The sequence below is a fragment of the Cavia porcellus genome, unplaced genomic scaffold (assembly GCF_034190915.1).
Source record: "Cavia porcellus strain 051 isolate PalLab524CR breed Dunkin Hartley unplaced genomic scaffold, mCavPor4.1 scaffold_14, whole genome shotgun sequence".
Classification (NCBI taxonomy): domain Eukaryota; kingdom Metazoa; phylum Chordata; class Mammalia; order Rodentia; family Caviidae; genus Cavia; species Cavia porcellus.
The window spans coordinates 19,594,880-19,612,851 of record NW_026947497.1 but is presented as its reverse complement, the minus strand read 5'-3'; the positions used below and the strand labels follow the sequence as shown (position 1 = coordinate 19,612,851).

Genomic DNA, 17,972 nt, shown 5'->3' with positions numbered 1-17,972 from the left:
AATCCCCATCGTGTAGAACAGAGGGAAATCAGCTGGAATGAAGTAGCATTTTACCAGTGCTGTTGACAGCTTATAAGCAGATCATTGACTAGGCTGACCGTGGAGGGAAAGTGGGTGGGCAGCCTGACTGCAGGAGTCCCAAGAGCTGGTTAACCCGGGGACCACTTGAACTTCGACTTCCATGTGTTACCTGAGGTCTTCAAGCCTGTGCATGGCAGGTTCTCCTAACCTTTGTTCTTTCAGAAGGCTCTAAGACAAGTAGAATTTGGGTTTGGGGGATTTGGGATTGCTTTGATCATTTTGTTAGCGATCTTTAGTCGCCTCTCAAACCGGCCCACGTGGAGCCAATTTAGCCGCCTGAGATCCCCTAAATGAGATGTGGAAAGTAACACGACTCAGGCGAAAGGATCTGTATTCCCTGAATGAGGGGCACTGCTGGGGCAGAGCTGTTCTCAGATCCTTTAATCCTGTTTATATAATCCTGAAATCTGTTTTTGTTTAAATGAGAGGCTGTTTCAGGCAAAATGAGCCAAGGCCGCTTACAAGTGACCCAGGAAATCTGTCAACCCTCTGGCTGGGCAGTTTCCCGGCCCTCTTGCTCTGCAGGCTTGGTGGATGTGTGGGGTTTTCATCCATCTCACTTGGTTCTTGAGTTTCCCAGCGCAATGTAAGGCAGAAAGTTTGTCGTTCCGCTCAAGTTGGATGCCTTGACTAAGTTCTTTAGTTATGTATCATGGAAAACTACTTTATGATTCTTCGGATCCATAAACAGAAAAGGCTAAAATATATAAATAATATGAAAGAGCGTGCGGAACAGCAAAAACCATAATCCACCCACATAATTTTCCTTTCTGGAGGAAAAGAACTGGAAAGTTCAGATCGCTTTTGGCAGTTTAATTCTTGAAACATTACATCAGGTTTGAAGAAGGCATCATGGGGTCCACGCCCTTTCCCCCCCCCCCCTTTACTTTTCAAAGTGCAGCCAACAGTGTGGAGAGCACTGCTGAGCCCAGGAGGGAAAGGAGGGCCGGACACGAGCCGTCTCTGGAGCCATCGGCAGCTGCTGTCTCCCACTAGCCTGCAGTGAAGCTGCAGCCTGACGACGAGAGTTCTCCACATACGTCCCGTTGGAACATGAATTGCTGCTTTCTTTCCATCTCATTAAAAGTTTTAAAGGACCAGCCTTTAGGGGAAGCAGACTTGGCAACTTCCAGGAAAGCCCACGCACTGTGTGTGTGCTGCCCGGTGCACCCTCACTGGAGTAACAGCACAGTGAGGTGTGACTACACTGTTGTTTATTTTTCCATGTCCGTGGATATGACATTGGGCTGTGTGTATTCATGTTCCATCTCAGGAGTCCTGACACTGCGTGTTGACACCAAATTAAGATTCTAGACCAGGGGTGGCGAACCTATTAGGGCTTTCAGTGGTGCATGCGGTCTGCTGCGGTACATGTGCAGTTCGGCCCTGCTGTTCTAGACCATCAGTTCAAACCTGGCAGCCTTTAAAATACGACCCTTGCCAAGTGTGGTGTCACATACCGGTAATCCCAGCACTTGGGAGGCTGAGGCAGGAGATCATGGTGAGTCTGAGGTTAGCCTGGCTACATAGTGAAACCTTGTGTCAAAACAAAAAACAAAACAAGTGAACCTCAATACATTTTAAGGCTCCAGATTGAGTTAAAAAGTAGGATTAATTGTAAGTTAACCTGCACGTTCCAAATGTGTTTTATGTCTAAATAAAAAGGAAACATTTTGGAAAAAAAAGTAGGATTTGAATTTGTATAATAATTTATTTGATAAATATACCAAATGTATCTAATTCTTGCACTGTGGAACCCTGGGGACAGGAGGAATTGTTTTTCATTTCTACTAGAACACAGGGCTTTTAAGGACATCATATTGCAGGGGATTTTTAAGTAGTCACTTTAAAATAATTATAAACTGAACCTGAGAAGTGATTTGGTACTATTGCATGATTTTCCAAATTCAGAAATAACATTAAGTTTATAATGTTACTTAAGAGTTTTAATTATTGTGTGTCTCCCTCTTGTTAAAGTAGTAACTATGTTCATCTTAATTCTAGTATTTTCTACCTTGTAAAATATGATAGAAGGTACAATGATTTTAGAAGATTTAGAAATAAAAACTAAAATTCACTTTTATTACAGTAATATTTTTAACAGAGGATTTTAATGCTCTCTGTGAGTCTACAGACTCATCATAACATTTCACCTACAGACCATTGAAGAGTCACACAATTAATCCCAGCACTCTAGAAGCTGAGAGAGGAGGATCACAAATTCAACCCAGCTTGGTTAATTTAGTGAAATTTTGTCTCAAAATAGAAAATGAAAGAAGAGCGAGGGAGGGATACAGCCTAGTGAGAAGGCCCTGAGTTTAATCTGCTGTACAACAAAAAAGGAAGAGAAGAGGAGGAAGAGGAAGAGAAGAGAAAGAAAGGCAGTTACACAGTCCATATTTGAAATTTCCTTTCCCAGACCTTAAGAATTTTGGCTTTCCGTAGTCTTTCATGTAAAAATAAGATCAGGAACCAGACTATACCCTGTTACTTAGAGAAGGTATCAGACAATGAAGTATCTTGAGACAAATTGGATATTTTTAAAAGTTTTTTTGTTTTTATTTTTGCTCTGAGACAGAATCTCATTGTGTAGTCCAAGCTGGTCTTACACTCACTGCAAACCCAGGCTGGCCACAAACTAACTTGCAGTAACCCTCCTGTCTCGGCCTCTGAAGTACTGGGATTACAGGTGTGCTCCCAGGCCTGCCCAAATTGGACGTTTAGAAACAGTTTAAACACATTACATTAGTTTTGAGGCAGCATCTCCCCACGGCTTTCATAACACGCAACTCTTTATAAACAGAAGCCGATTTGAAAGTGTTCCCATTTCCTTTATTTATATATTATTTTATCCCGGATAGTAACTGTCTTTAGGAAAAACCAAACGTTCTAAAATAAAATCTCTCTTGATCTTTTTTGGTGTGGGTTTTATTACAGCTGGGGAAAATCCTGCGAAGCCCTTTCATGAAGTTCGTGGCGCATGCAGCTTCGTTCATCATCTTCCTGGGCCTGCTCGTGTTCAATGCCTCTGACAGGTTCGAGGGCATTGCCACGCTGCCCAACATCACCGTCATCGACTACCCCAAGCAGATCTTCCGGGTGAAAACCACTCAGTTCACCTGGACAGAAATGCTAATCATGGTCTGGGTTCTGGGTAAGCTTCTCATGTACACTACCATCTGGCAAAATGTAGTTATGTCAGTTATCATCATTTTGTATGAAAACTTTATATAGTGAAAACATCACCATTGTAAGTAAGTTTAACAGCCAACATTGAACAACCTAGGTAACCTTAAATAAACTATGAAATTAACGTGAGCCTAACTACTGCGTTTCAAAAATCTGACTTGAATGATTAGACAAAATGTAAGTTTTTAAATGTAATTCACCATGATGAGCAACCCTTTAGTTAAAATACCAGTGGAATAATCCACCAACTCTTAACTAAGGACTTTTATATTGTTTTAGTCCTGGAGATTTTCAGTTTCCATTTTCAAAATGTTGTTACTGCCCTTTAAAATAAATAATGCATTTTGAGTAGCTGTGTTAATGCAGTTTTAAGTAATATGAGAAAAAAATTATTTTTGCTACACCTTAGTAAATGAAAGCTGAAATTAATTTATCTACTGATTAGAAGTGCAGTCATATTTCTATTTGCTCCATGTTTCATCCAGTGTGTGTCTTAGTACCTTCTCGCTTCCTGAATTGATAGATTAGTTTTTCCCTCCCCTCTTCCTCCCTCCTTTTCCTCTTCCTCTTCCTTCTCCTAGCAAGGCCAGCCTCTTGTCCTGGCACAAGGACTCTACTGCTGAGCTACACTTAGCCTGTGCGTCTTCCAATTCTAACTTCGTGAGATGAATCATTCACTTAATAGAACCTGCTGCTTGCATTTAACTCTGCTAGGACTTCAGTGGCCACAGTCTCTTGTGGTGCCAAGTGCTGAACAGAATAACAGCTTGTCAGCCCAAGCCATAGAATCTAATCCTTACTCTCCGCCTTTGTTGTGACAGGAATGATGTGGTCTGAGTGTAAGGAGCTCTGGCTGGAGGGACCTAGAGAATACATTTTGCAGTTGTGGAATGTGCTTGACTTCGGGATGCTTTCCATCTTCATTGCTGCTTTCACAGCCAGATTCCTAGCCTTCCTTCAAGCCACAAAAGCCCAACAGTATGTGGACAGTTATGTCCAAGAGAGCGACCTCAGTGAAGTCACTCTCCCGCCAGAGATACAGTATTTCACTTATGGTAAGTGGCTGGCTTCAGGATCTTCGTATGTTTCATGAAGGGTATTTTGGAATACAATGCTAATTAAGAGCAGTAGACCCCCAGGAATATTTTTCAGGCTCCCACTGGATACCTGAAATCACTAGTAGTTCTTAGAGATAGAAGATAGATAGATAGATAGATAGATAGATAGATAGATAGATAGATCGAGATTGATCTCAGTAACCACTTTCCTCACTGGGCCATTTCAGAAGTTGTTCAAGGCTCAGTGTTGGTGGTGTCAGTTGCAGAAGAAGCATGGCATCAGGACCTGCAATGCAGAAAAATTGCTCATTTCATGGCCACAGATGATCTTTGCTGATAATCAAAGACCACGTGTTTAAATTTCATGCCAAGCAAAATCATGTATTTTGGAATGGGAGTCCAGCCTTCTTCAATAATGTGAACATGCTACAGATTCTTGTCATAAAATAAGCCCGGTTACAAGAGTTATTCTTCACAACTGGTACACATGTGAACCCCATGCTTGAGTTTCTGAACTGTAAAATAAGGATTATACAATGCAAAACTATACAAAAATTTGTTTATTGTAGCTTCTCAATTGGCCTCAAGAGGAAGGAGGCTATCACTACTTAATATTGGTCCACTCTGGGCAAGAAAGGATTGGTACCCTTTTACCTGGATGTTAGCTGGGGTTTCCCTGCTCTTTGTTATGTAGAGAAGTTTGTCTCGAACCTCATCCTGTTCTATGTGAGAAAGTAAAGCATTCTCCTTGACACTTCTGCAGGTTCCCCAGAGCTCACACTCTTGTGATTGTGGTTAGTATCTACTTCCTGCCTCTGCTGAATTGTTTTCACTTTGTCTAGGGAGCAGTTTAGTGCCTTTTATTACCCCATCTCCTTGAATTTCTCACCACTGCTCATACACATTCAATGTATTTCTCATATTTAAACATATGATAGTTGTTTTTTACTTGAGGCTTGGCTTTCTGTGATTTCAGTTAACCATGGTCAACAGCAGTCTGAAAATATTAAGTAGAAAATTCCAGAAACCAGCAATTCATCACTTTAAAATTGCACAGCATTCAGATTCCCATGAAGTCTTGTGCAAACTGGCTCCATCTCTCAGAGGAGCTGAATGATTCCCCAGTGCAGTGTACCCATGCCGTACAGGTGGCCTGACGACTCATCACTTAGAAGCCAACTGGGTTAACAGACTGACTGCCATTGGATGGAGTCTTTCTTAATGGCCCTAAAGTGCACAAGTAGTGATGGCAGGGATTCTATTACAGTATACTGTTACAAATTTTCTATATGCCTAACTTACAAATTAAACTTTATCAGAAGTATAGAATTATATATGGAAGAAAAATATAATATATTGTTTAAATATATTATATTTAATAATTTATATTATTATTTAATATATTTTTAATATATTATTAAATAATATATTATATAAAATATACGATTTTATATCACCCACTGATCACTCCAAAATATACGATTTTGCTTGGCATGAAATTTAAACACGTGGTCTTTGATTATCAACAAGCAAGGATTTCTATATACCAAGCACACTGGCTCAAATAAACTAATGATCCCCACTTGTAACTACAGAATTAAAATGGGTTCTATTTTGTGAGATATATATCTTGACTATTAACATAACCTAGGTATTTAAATTGATTCATGTATATTTACCATCTGTAGTCTAGAAAGGGACTTGTGAGTTCAGGCTTCCCTGTTTCTTTGGTGTGTGGTTTTGATAAATTGTCGAACTTTTCCAAGTCCTGGTTTCTGTATCTCTGAAAAGAGCTTAAGGCTGACTCCATGGAATCATGAGAAGCAGTGTGTGATAAATATTAAATATTCCATAAGTGTTCATTTTTTAACTTAGTACACATTTTTACACCACCATGGCATTTTACATTTTCCAGAACAAGATACAGTGCTCAGCTATCCATAGTCAGCACCATGGGGTTCAGCGTCATCCTCCCTCACTGCCGCCTGACTTTTCACTTGCTTTATACCATTAGATGAACGCACTTCCCTAACATGGAAAAGAAGTTTCATCCCAGCCATGCTTATAAAACTGAGTACCTGGTCAATATATCTAACGATTGATGGGACAAGTGGTTATTTCATCATCCTGCACCCAGTCTGTTTTATTCCCTTCTTCTTTTGTATTTTATTGTGTTTTCCTCCATGAGAATTCACATTGTATCTTTATGATAGTGTCGGTCCTGCTGGAAGTGATGTAGAAGTTATATCTCTGATAAGTATAGTCCTTGGACAGTTAATTTACTCGACAGTGGTTTCGACTGAGCTGGTAACCACCTACCAATAAGATAGATCCTGTTTAAGGCACTTGCACAGTTAACAGGGCATAGAGACCTCCATCTTTACTCTTTCTCTCCTTTTTCTAGCTAGAGATAAATGGCTCCCTTCTGACCCCCAGATCATATCTGAAGGCCTCTACGCCATAGCTGTCGTGCTCAGCTTCTCTCGGATCGCATACATCCTCCCTGCAAACGAGAGCTTCGGCCCCTTGCAGATCTCCCTGGGAAGGACTGTGAAGGACATATTCAAGTTCATGGTCCTCTTCATTATGGTGTTTCTGGCCTTTATGATTGGCATGTTCATACTTTATTCTTACTACCTTGGGGCCAAAGTAAACTCTGCTTTTACCACGTAAGTAGTACATCTAACTCAACAGATACTATGAAGAGAGATTCTGACAAGCCCAGATGCAGCAGAGGAAAATTTTTGTTATTGTAATTAAGAGCAGGAAAAGGAGCTGGAGGTATAGCTAACTGGCACAGCACTTGCTTTGCAAGTATGAGGTCCTTGGTATTATCAAGGTGAGAGAAAAGGCAGGAAAAAAAAATCTGTAAAAAAACAATTCGTGTTTACATGTGAGTGCATTGCTCCACAGATTCAGCTCTTTGAGCTTAGTGTACATCTGATCACAGAATTGGTCACAATTTGGAAAATTCCCAGACAGACGTAGCTATTTTAAGAGAATGGAAATCAGATTTGTAATACTCATTGTCTCTTACATTATGTATAACATTAAATTTAGCTTCGTCATTTTGCAGGCAGTACTATTTCATAAAAGGAGCCATCAACTTTTATTTTAATGTATTTGTCATTAACCAGTACAGAGAGTTTAGTCTGTTGAAAGTGTAGCTAAGTGACTTATCACCCACTAGAAACCTAATTCCAACCAGGCATGGTGGTGCATGCCTGTAAACCCAGCACTGGGGAGGCTGAAGCAGGAGGATTGCTGTGAGTTTGAGGCCAGCCTGGTCTGCATAGTGGAACTCTCCCTCAAAAACAAGACAAAATAGCAACAACAAAAACCCCTAATTCTACTTCCTCCTGATGGTCATACTGGGGTCAGCACTTCAGATTCACCTCCATGAAGTCTCCCTGGATTTCGTTTGTCAGTATCCCTGAAGGGTCCTTCAGAGTGGAGATATCGAGGTTGTAAGGTTTTTTCTCATCCATTTGGTTGTCATGAATATGGGATCTTGTTTCTATATTTTAATCTCTTGTATCTGGGAGGTTATAAACCCTTCGTCTTTTTTGTCTTTTTCGTTTTTATTGGTACCAGGGATTGAACTCACGACTGCCTGCTTGCAAGGCAGGTGCTTATGCCGCTGAGCTAAATCCCCAGCCCCGACCATGCATACACTTATTTCTTGTCATTATCTCTTAGAGAATATTATATGACAACTACTTATACAGTCTTTGCATTGTATTAAGCATCATAAGTAATCTAGAGATTGTTCGAGGTGTACAGGAAGTTAGACTCAGGTAACGGATAGACTTGCGCACCCACAGCTGTTGATAGCCCTGGGGAACCCAGGAACCAGTCTCTAGATACTAAGCAATGACTGTGCGTTCTTGTGATGGAAGATTCAGTGAGGTGTCTACACTGAAAAACCTCTCCTTCCCTGCCCCAAGCCCAGTCTCTTCATTTTACTGGGTTCCCATAAACAGTGGTTTTTTTCAGCTACTTTCAGAGGTATTTGTTTTGCATAAAAGAGAATATAAGTAATTGTATGCCCTTATTTTGTATCAAATGATAGAGAAGGTCACACTTGCAAAATCTTATTTGTTCAGTATTAGCACAAGAAGATAGATCTGTCTCATTTCACCTCAGAGTTTGCACAGGAATTCATCGTCTGGATGTGCAGCATTGTTTAACCCAAACCCTGGGTATTTAGGCTACTTCGGTTCTAAATGCAGATCATTCCATTGCAAACCACGCTGCAAGGAATATGTTTGTGCATACTTTTTTTCCCCCTTGGTTACCAGGAATCCAATTCAGGACTTGTACTTGCCAGGCAGGTGCTGTGCCATGAGCTGTATCCCAAGCAATGAAACCTGTGTTGTTTTTGTTTTTGTCTCTTTGAGTCAGGGTTTCACTATGACATTTCAGGCTGGCCTTGAACTCACTTTCTAGTTCAGTGAGTGGGCCTTTCAGGGTGGCCTTGAACTCACAGTGCATCTTCTTCCTCAGCCTCCCAAATGCTGGGATTAAAGGCATGGACTACCATGCTTGGCAAGTTTTGTTTGTGGGGTTTTATTTTTAATTATTATTATTTCTGGAATTGAACTCAGGACTTGCCACTGAGCTAAATCCCCAGCCCTTTATGCATACTTTTTCTGAAGTAAGTTTACAATTTGAATTATAATCCCAATACTGCAAAAAACTCGCTGTAAATTTCTAAATCACCTACAGAAAATAAAGTTTAAAACTCTAGGAATAAGGAATGGGTACTGTGATGATTGTGGCTTTCTTCTGCTCAGGGCTGAGGGTTCTCACTGGATGATAACCGGAAAAGCTAGGATTGGCACCAGTTCCTGAAAACTGAGAGAGTAATTTCTATTATTAGTGTTTCTATTATGACAGAATAATTCTGTTAGAATTTTTATTGAAAGTAATTGTGAAGAGTTTATTAGAATGACTGTGTGTGTGTGTGTGTGTGTGTGTGTGTGTGTGTAGTATACTGCAAATATTAAACTCAGGGCCTTCACATTGAGCTACCACCCTGCTTTTTTAAAATTTTGAGACAGGGTCTTGTTAAGTTGCAAAGTTACATAGGCTGGGCTCAAATTTGCAAGCCTGCCTCAGCCTCCCAGAATGCTGGAATTACAGGAGTGCACCACATGGTGACATTTGATGGTGGCATTTGATATCTGTAGACCTTTGATATCTGTATAGACCTTAACATGTTTTCACTTTTCATTTTTTAATTCTGAAAACTGTTAATTTACTTACTGTTACTTTACTGTTAATTACTGTTATCTTACTTTTTTAACAGTGTAGAAGAAAGTTTCAAGACTTTGTTTTGGTCAATATTTGGGTTGTCTGAAGTGACTTCAGTTGTGCTTAAATATGATCACAAATTCATAGAGAACATTGGATACGTTCTTTATGGAATATACAATGTAACTATGGTGGTCGTTTTGCTCAACATGCTAATTGCTATGATTAATAGCTCATATCAAGAAATTGAGGTAAGCCTGCTCCCTGGCCCAGATGTCTCTCGGGTAGTAGATGACATTTGCTTCTGTGTCCTGGGTTAAAACTACAGCTCCTGGAGCAAAGAGACTCATATTCAAGCAAGGGAGCTGGCCTCACCTGGCTTCTACCTCCACAGCTAACAACATAGCTTCCTGTGTTTTTTAGCAGCAAGCTGGGGTGCTCATGAATTTAGTACTGCTTTGCCTTCTCTCAGGAACTATTTCAGAGGTTTTGAAATTATTGGTTAAAAGTATTGGCTGTAGCCAGGTAGCTATCCTTTGTGATGGGAGAATTGCTAATTGCCTGGCAAACATGGATGTTAGTATTTATCCAGCCAGAATCTTCTGTATTCAAGAAATCACTCCAGTTTCGATTTGTAGTCAGACTTGACTTTGTAGCATTCTTCAATGCTCTGTTTATTTGCTTATGTCCTCCAGGTTTGTGTTCAGTATCATTGAAGTACTCAGCTTTTTTTTTATTCTATCAAATCTCTGTGTGTGTTTTAGAAACCCATAATGGCCTCAGAGCAGAAAGTTGTTCAGCCAGAAATGAATACCTTTGCACTCTGTGCACCTGCTGTGGGTGTGGTGTCGCTGGTCTGGGCTGTGTGAGTTGAGTGGGCTGGCATCCTCCACCTAGCGACCCCTCCTCATTTCTTCTGTCAGTTAGGATGGTTATGCCCATCACTGTGGGGCAGTTCTGAGATAGAAGATGACAGAAAACAGGTCCAGATGCCTGTAGAACTTGTGCGGCATTTCAGGACATGTGGCAGAAATACAAATTACAAAGAGCAGTTGATTTAAATACCAGTTTTTACTTTGCCTCTGAAGTAAAATACAGTATCTGTGCCCATCACCTGGCTTGGATGAGTCTAGGAAAGAAAGGAGAGTGGGTGGAGAATAGAATGGGAACCATTGTTAAACAAGACGACTTGGTTGGCATAAGGGATGGAAGGAGGCATCAATATTTTTTGTTGTTTAACATGATTTTGTTGAAAAAGAAAATTTTCATAACTGAGGTTAAAAGGTATGAAATACAGATACACCTTTCTTCATGGTACAGTCATATCCACCCCCATTACCCTGCCTTGTAACCTCCTCCCTGTTATTCCATTGTTGTCTAATAATAATATCACTTCTATGTTCATGTCATCTTGTTTGTTTGTTTGTTTGTTTATTTAGATCATGCATATTAGGGGAAATATGTGATGCTTGTCTTTCTGTTTCTGAATTAGTTTGCTTAACACGATGATTTCTACTTCCATCCATTTCCCTGCAAATGACATAATTTCATTCTTCTTTATGGCCAAATAACACTCCACTGTGGGTATATAACAGGGTTTATTCCTCACCCACGGGCTGGCTTCATAGATTAGCTGGCATGAATTGGGCTGTGATAAACGTGTGTGCAGATATAAATAGAGTCTGCTGACTTTAATTCCCTTGGATGTGAACAAAGGAGTGAGATAGCTGGGTCAAACAATGGTTTTAATTTTAGTTTTTTGAGAAAACTACACAATGTCTGTAGTGACTGTACTGACATTACCACCAACAGTGCAGAAGTTTTCCCCACATCCCCACTAGAATTTTTTATGCTTTTATATTCTGTATGATGGAATTAATATTCTTTTCCTTCCATGTTGTTGAATTTTCTAACCATTTTGTTTTGTCTTTGAGTGGGGGCAGGGAATTCTGGTTAAAATATGTGATGATGAAATTCTGGTTAAAATATCAGTGATGGTGAATTTATGGCCCACGTGTTACTGTGGTTTTCATTTAAAGCAAAAGATATTAATATATGAAGTTTTTTTTTTTAAACTAACACCACAGTTTTCAGGTTTAATTTCAGTCTTGACATTTTGCAATAAGTAAGTGGATTTGGGGTGATGGTTTGGCATTCAGTCTCTAAAGGGTTCATCATCGCTGCTATAGACAAAGGCATGTCAAAGATAGACAGACGTTTTTAAATGAGCATCATGAAAATAATACTTAGCATATTATGTAGGCTTAGAGAGGTTACATGCAGATAAATGTGTGTAAGTTACCTAGTTCAAATAGTAATGTAGATTTGTTATAAGAATGTCTGCCATTTACTAGAATGCTTAGTTTTAAATATTCTGTTTTTGTGACATAGGATGACAGTGATGTAGAATGGAAGTTTGCACGTTCAAAGCTCTGGTTATCCTATTTTGATGATGGAAAGACTTTACCTCCACCCTTCAGCCTGGTTCCCAGCCCAAAATCCTTTGTTTATTTCATCATGCGGATCATTAACTTTTCCAAATGTAGAAGGAGAAGGCTGCAGAAAGATCTGGAAATGGGAATGGGTAACTCAAAGTCCAGGGTAGGTATTGAAAACTTATCAAATCCCTGAAATATATGCTATGTCTCTTTCTCGTCTTTTTGATGTTTGTTCATGAATTTTCATGAACTTAGAAGATGCTGGAAGTGACCATCCATCGCATCCTCTGTCATAGACTAATACTTAATAAATGTTAATGTTTCAAGAAGTCACTTAGTCTATGCCCTGCTTTGGGTCAAAGCTTCATATAAAGTACCAGATTAAAAGCAAGCAAACAAAAAGCTTCTTTCACTTGTTAAAAGTAAACAAAGTACTTACGGTTGCAAAACACTTTGTTTTCATGTTTTCCATGCTTCTCAACTGTTATTCTGAAGTTAAAGGTTTTAACCTCAGATTTTCCTGTTGCTGTTTATATAGCTCACCACCATCACACTCTTCATGCTTGAAGAGAACTTTCACCAGACTAACTGACAGCAGCTTTTTGGCCAGGTGTGGTGGCGCATGCCTGTAATTCCAGCACTTAGGAGGCTGAGGCAGGAGGATAACTGTGAGTTTGAGGCCAGCCTCGGATACATAGTAAATTCAAGGCCAGCCTGAACTAAATAGCTAGACCTTGCCTCAAAACAAAAAACAAAAAAACCCTCCCGTTTTTTCCCTTTACTGTCATAAAGTATATATATATATATATATATATATATATATATATACGCCTGAGAATATCCTTAAATAACCATGAATACCCTTTTTATAAATAAAACAGTAGAGTTGTCCCAGTAGAGTCCCACTTAAATTGTAACAGAGAAGGTAAGTTCATGGTGGCACTGGATTAGCATAAATTTAATTTTCAGAGATAGAATTGACACAGAAAATATAAGAATATGGACAAGCCTCAACAGTAGACAAGGAGTCAGTTAGGAGCAAGTATGAGGCATTAAAATGTAGTATTATTGTTTAAAATTTAGAAAATGGTGTGTAGCTATACCATTGAGAGCCCACAAGATATTAACATTATTTCCGTTAAGTATAGTCCTTCTTGAGCAGAGGGAGACATTTTTTCTCAGTTGAAGCTGAGCAGTTTAATTTCTTCCTTTTTTAAGATAGATGTGTGTTGTCAAGACTTGTAATAACCCTGAGATCCTGTTCCTTAAGGAAAGGACCTTTACCTCTTTTTCGTCTGGCCTAAATGTGAGCTATTGGAGCTATGAGGATGAAGATGGTGACTGTCTATGACACGCCAAGATTTAAAGTAATACCTTGTAGTTTCACAGTGAGAAGCAGTGTAATGTAAAGGAGATAGCCTCAGTGGCAGAGCTGGATTTGAACTCACCCAAATGAGAGAAAACTATTGGGTTATTGTAACGATTATATATGAGATGTACAAAGTTTCAGCCTCAACAAATATCAGTGCCCTTCCTTATTCACAGTTTACAAAGTGCCTTGCTGTGCATTTGAGCCTCATGCAACACTGTGAGGTAGGTATCATTATTACTCCCAGTTTATAGATGAGATGCCTTAGAGGCCTTCAGATAACTCCCCAATGCAAGGTCACCTGGCCTCGCCAGTGCAGCGCAGTATGGAATTTGAGTTTCCTGCTGCAGGTGCCTCCTCTCTCTCCTGCACTGGCTGTTGCCCAGGCTCAGCAGCTGAGCTAGGTTTGGTTTCCACCCCTCTTCTCCACACACCTGTACCTCCAGCTGTGGGATAGCTGGTCCTTAAAGGGGCCTGGCTTCTGCTTCTGCTAAAATTGACTCTATTGTGAAAGAGCTTTGTAAGTTGTACACAAACCTGTTTAAACTTCCTGCATGACCATAGGCACTCTCTGTTTATTTCATTTAATAAAAGATGGGAAAATTCTAGATTTTTGTGCTTCTTTTTTAGAAGAGAGGAAGGAGCTTCAAGAAACCTTCCTGTTAACCTACACAGCTAACCTCAGCCAACAGTCAGATACTGACCTCCAGTGGCAAATTGACAAATTAACTTTGTTAGCCAAAGTTAGTCTTGGCATAACCTTAGAACTGTTAAGGGGGTCCTTGCCTGTCAGTACCACTTTCTGTATCCCTAGCTCCCACATCTTGAAACGGTGAGGAGTCAGGTGGTGGGGTGAGCACATCCTTTTGGATTGGGGGCCCTGGCTTAATCACACCGTGTAGGTGGCAGCCTGTGCCCAGGACTAGTAGCCCCTACCCATGCGCATAAGAAATGGACAGTGCCCACCTGCATGTGCCTCTTGCTTTCTGTTTCTACCCACTCAAAACCTAAATCTTAAAAAAAAAAAAAAAAAAAACCTAAATCGTCAGGAGAAAAAAAGAGAAAAGACAAAATTTCTTCAGCCCACCCAGCATGGCGATCCTGGCTCAGTATAAGGCTAAGATGCTTGGGAAGATGTGTTATTTTGACCAATACTTGGGGGCTAGAGAATACTAAGTAGTGCCCTCCAAATCTTTAGTGTGCTTCTGTTCAAGTCTAGAAGGGGAACCATGTCTCAGAGCCAGGTTGGAGCACATCAAATGACTTCCAGATTCTAGGAGTATTTTCTGTTAAATGTATGAGGAAAAAATGTTTTTAGTATGAGCTAACTCTTGAAAATGTCGTTTCAATGAACTATTGCAGTACAAATTGTCAACATCTTGATAAATGTGAACATATTCCACATTAATTTTTACCTTCGGAAACGTATGAAATCATTTCTAAAACTCAACTTCTACACAGAGTTCTCCTAAAATTTATTGACTACAGAAAATGTTATGAAGGCGAATAAAATAGACTATATTTCTGATTCTAAATAAATGTATTCTGATTTACTAGGTTAATTGTATTTTTTCCTAGTTAAACCTCTTCACTCAGTCTAACTCCAGAGTTTTTGAATCACACAGTTTTAACAGCATTCTCAATCAGCCAACACGTTATCAGGTAAGATTTCATTAGACATCGCTCTATCCATATGTGACTCCATACCTGATCTCTGTGTGTGTGTGTGTGTGTGTGTGTGTGTGTGTGTGTGTGTGTATGTGTGTGTGTCCACAGTTAGTAGTGTAAATCTTTTTCAGATAAACTGTGAGGATAGTATAGATCTTGGAATAAGACAAAATAATTGCATGTTAGTTGAAACCAGTCTAAGTCATTCATTTTTAACTGATGAAGAAGAGTTCTTTTTGCAAAAGAAGTGTTTTTTGAAAGCAAAGTATTGCTATAATTTTTTTAAAAAACCAATTGCAGACCAAGGGTTTAGCTCAGCAGTGTACATGCCGGCTTGGCAAACGCAAGGTCCTGAGTTTGATCCGCCGCACCAAAAAAAAAAAAAAAAAAAAAAAAAATTGCATAAACCTCAATCTGGAGAAAGAAGTGGGAGAGAGCATATACTAACATAAATAATGCTTTCAAAGTATGAAAATCCAATACCTTTCTCCAGGTTTTTCTCAGTTTTTCCAAATGGTTGTTAGGCAATACTATTTCATCAGTACTACTTTAAAATATATTTTAATGTTGAACATGAAACTTGAACACTGTTGACCAACTCATAAAGGGTTATAGTCATTTCTCTTTTAGATGATTGATCATTTTGATCATCTAATGTGTACAAGGTACAGTGAGGGTCAAGGAATTTATGTCCGATCATGTTCATTAATGGTTATGATCCTCTTCAAACAATTTTCTTGGAAGTAGAAAATTCTGAAAGTTGATTGGCACATGCCTTTTTGAAACCTTTCTTTAAAAAAAAGTTGTATTAGTATCTTTGCATACACAATAAATATATTCATTGGGGAAACTGGTACATATTCACTACAGCTTGATGTTTTTTTCAAAGCCTTACTTCTGATGGTTATATCATATTCTATTATATGGTTGTATTTAGTTTATTTGATCAGTGTTGGTCAATACAAATAGAGGATGTTGACAGTCTTTCAACATTATAAGCAACACTTCAGCAAATAACCTTGTACAATGAACATTTCAAACAAGTACAATATGTAGCATTATCTGGTTAAAGTATATGTACATTACAGTGTTTTAGCCATTATCAAGCTGATTTTGATGGAACTCATAGCAACCTACCTTCTTGCAATATATGCATGGCAGTCCTTATGAACATAAGGACTTAATTTAACGACAATGTGTTTGTTATAAAAGGTTATCTTTGCTGAACAGTTAAACAATAGTTTTATCTTGCACTTATTAAACATAGATAAACTTGACTTTCTTTTCAGGTTTAGTGTTCTGTATTTTTATGACAAGTGTTGTGGTGCATGCCTGTAATCCCAGCACTTGGGAGGCTGAGGCAGGAGGATCACTGTGAGTTTGAGGCCAGCCTGGGCTACAAAGTGAGCTCAAGGCCTGCCTGAATTGCATAGCACAATCCTGTCTCAAAAAGATAAATAAATAAATAGGAAAGAAAAAAGTTTTGAGGGAGCTGGGGATTTAGCTCAGCGGCATAAGCGCCTGCCTTGCAAGCAGGCAGTCATGAGTTTGATCCCCGGTAACGATAAAAAGGAAAAAGACAAAAAGAAAAAAAGAAAAAAATTTTGAGACAGAGTTTTGATTTATGTCAAGTTGGCCTTGGACTCACTCTGTAGCCCAGGGGGCCTCAAACTCATTGTGATCCTCCTGTCTCAGCTTCCTGAATGCTGGGATTACAAGTGTGAGCCACCATGCCTAGCTATATTTACTTTTCTTGATGGGTTTTGTTATTAACTAGAAAGAATTCTTAATATTTTAAGAATGTCAGCCTGTGTGATACAGGTTGAAAAATTTTTGACAAGTTTTTCTTTTTAATATTTATAGGTATAATATTTCCAATTTTGAAGTTAATTTTTGTGTAGTCAGATTTATAAATCTTGTACAGCTCTGAATTTTATGTAGTATATAAAATATCTTGTCCAATATGAGATTATTTAATAACTTTTTGTACCCATTTTCTATAGTACTGTACTTTAATTTTATACAAAAGAATTCAATCCATGAAAATGATTCTTTAATATACTATTCGGGATGGAGACCCACATTTTTTCCAGATTATTACATGGCTGAAAGTGTTGAATAATCTATCTTTTCTCTTGATTTGAACTACCAACTTTATCACTTGCTAAATTCCCGTATCTATTTAGATTTACTTTGAGATTTTCCTTTCTGTTTTATTGATCCATTTTTCAGGCTGTGTATCTACATTATTTCAATTATTATAATTTTGTAAAAATAAAACTAACAACATATGCATATACACCATTCTTGTTTCAGTACCTTTGTGTTACACAATTTTCTGGCTGTTCTTTTTCTTTTCTATTTGAATTTTAGAATAAGCTTGTCTAGTTTACAGAGTATTCTATTGGGATTTCTGTTGCAAATTTCTTCCTGTTTTACTATTTCTTAATTGCTTTCAGCTCAACATAATCCTTAGACAAATTTTGGGTTGGCCTATGCTGATCCTTTCCCTACCTTGTTAGGATTGTATCCAGATTTGTTTTAGTTTTAGTCCTACAGGTAGGCAGAATCTGAACTCCCTACCAGTCAGTCTTCAGCATAATTTTCCATTAAAATCTGTTTGTCAGCCTAAACATGTCTTCTTAGAGTTTCTTCAAGAACAGGTCACAGGAACTTTGCTTTGGGGTTATTTCACACCGGGTTCTTTTTTCTATGTATTTATGTTGAGCAGGTAAAAAATTCTTTAAGGACTTCCCTTTAAAATGTGTTTGTAGGCACCGTTCTATACTAGTGGAAGTGTTCGAAGCCAGCCTGATTGTTTTCCTCATATAGTTGATCTCAAGTTTTGAGTTGAACATCTCAAATTTTCTTTATCTTTTAAATCAAATATCCTATTTGTTGCTCTGTAGATGG

The 17,972-nt window shown here is 38.7% G+C and overlaps 1 protein-coding gene across 1 annotated transcript in view; it reads left to right on the top strand.

The window, feature by feature from the left end:
- Trpc3 (transient receptor potential cation channel subfamily C member 3) overlaps positions 1–17,972 on the top strand; it is a gene marked incomplete at its 3' end in the record, with an annotated part of 68,745 nt that overhangs the window by 37,014 nt on the left and 13,759 nt on the right. The window contains 6 exon segments of the mRNA NM_001173031.1: positions 3,019–3,235; positions 4,092–4,325; positions 6,733–6,997; positions 9,640–9,835; positions 11,976–12,185; positions 14,970–15,053. Coding sequence (NP_001166502.1) covers positions 3,019–3,235; positions 4,092–4,325; positions 6,733–6,997; positions 9,640–9,835; positions 11,976–12,185; positions 14,970–15,053 — 1,206 coding nt within the window.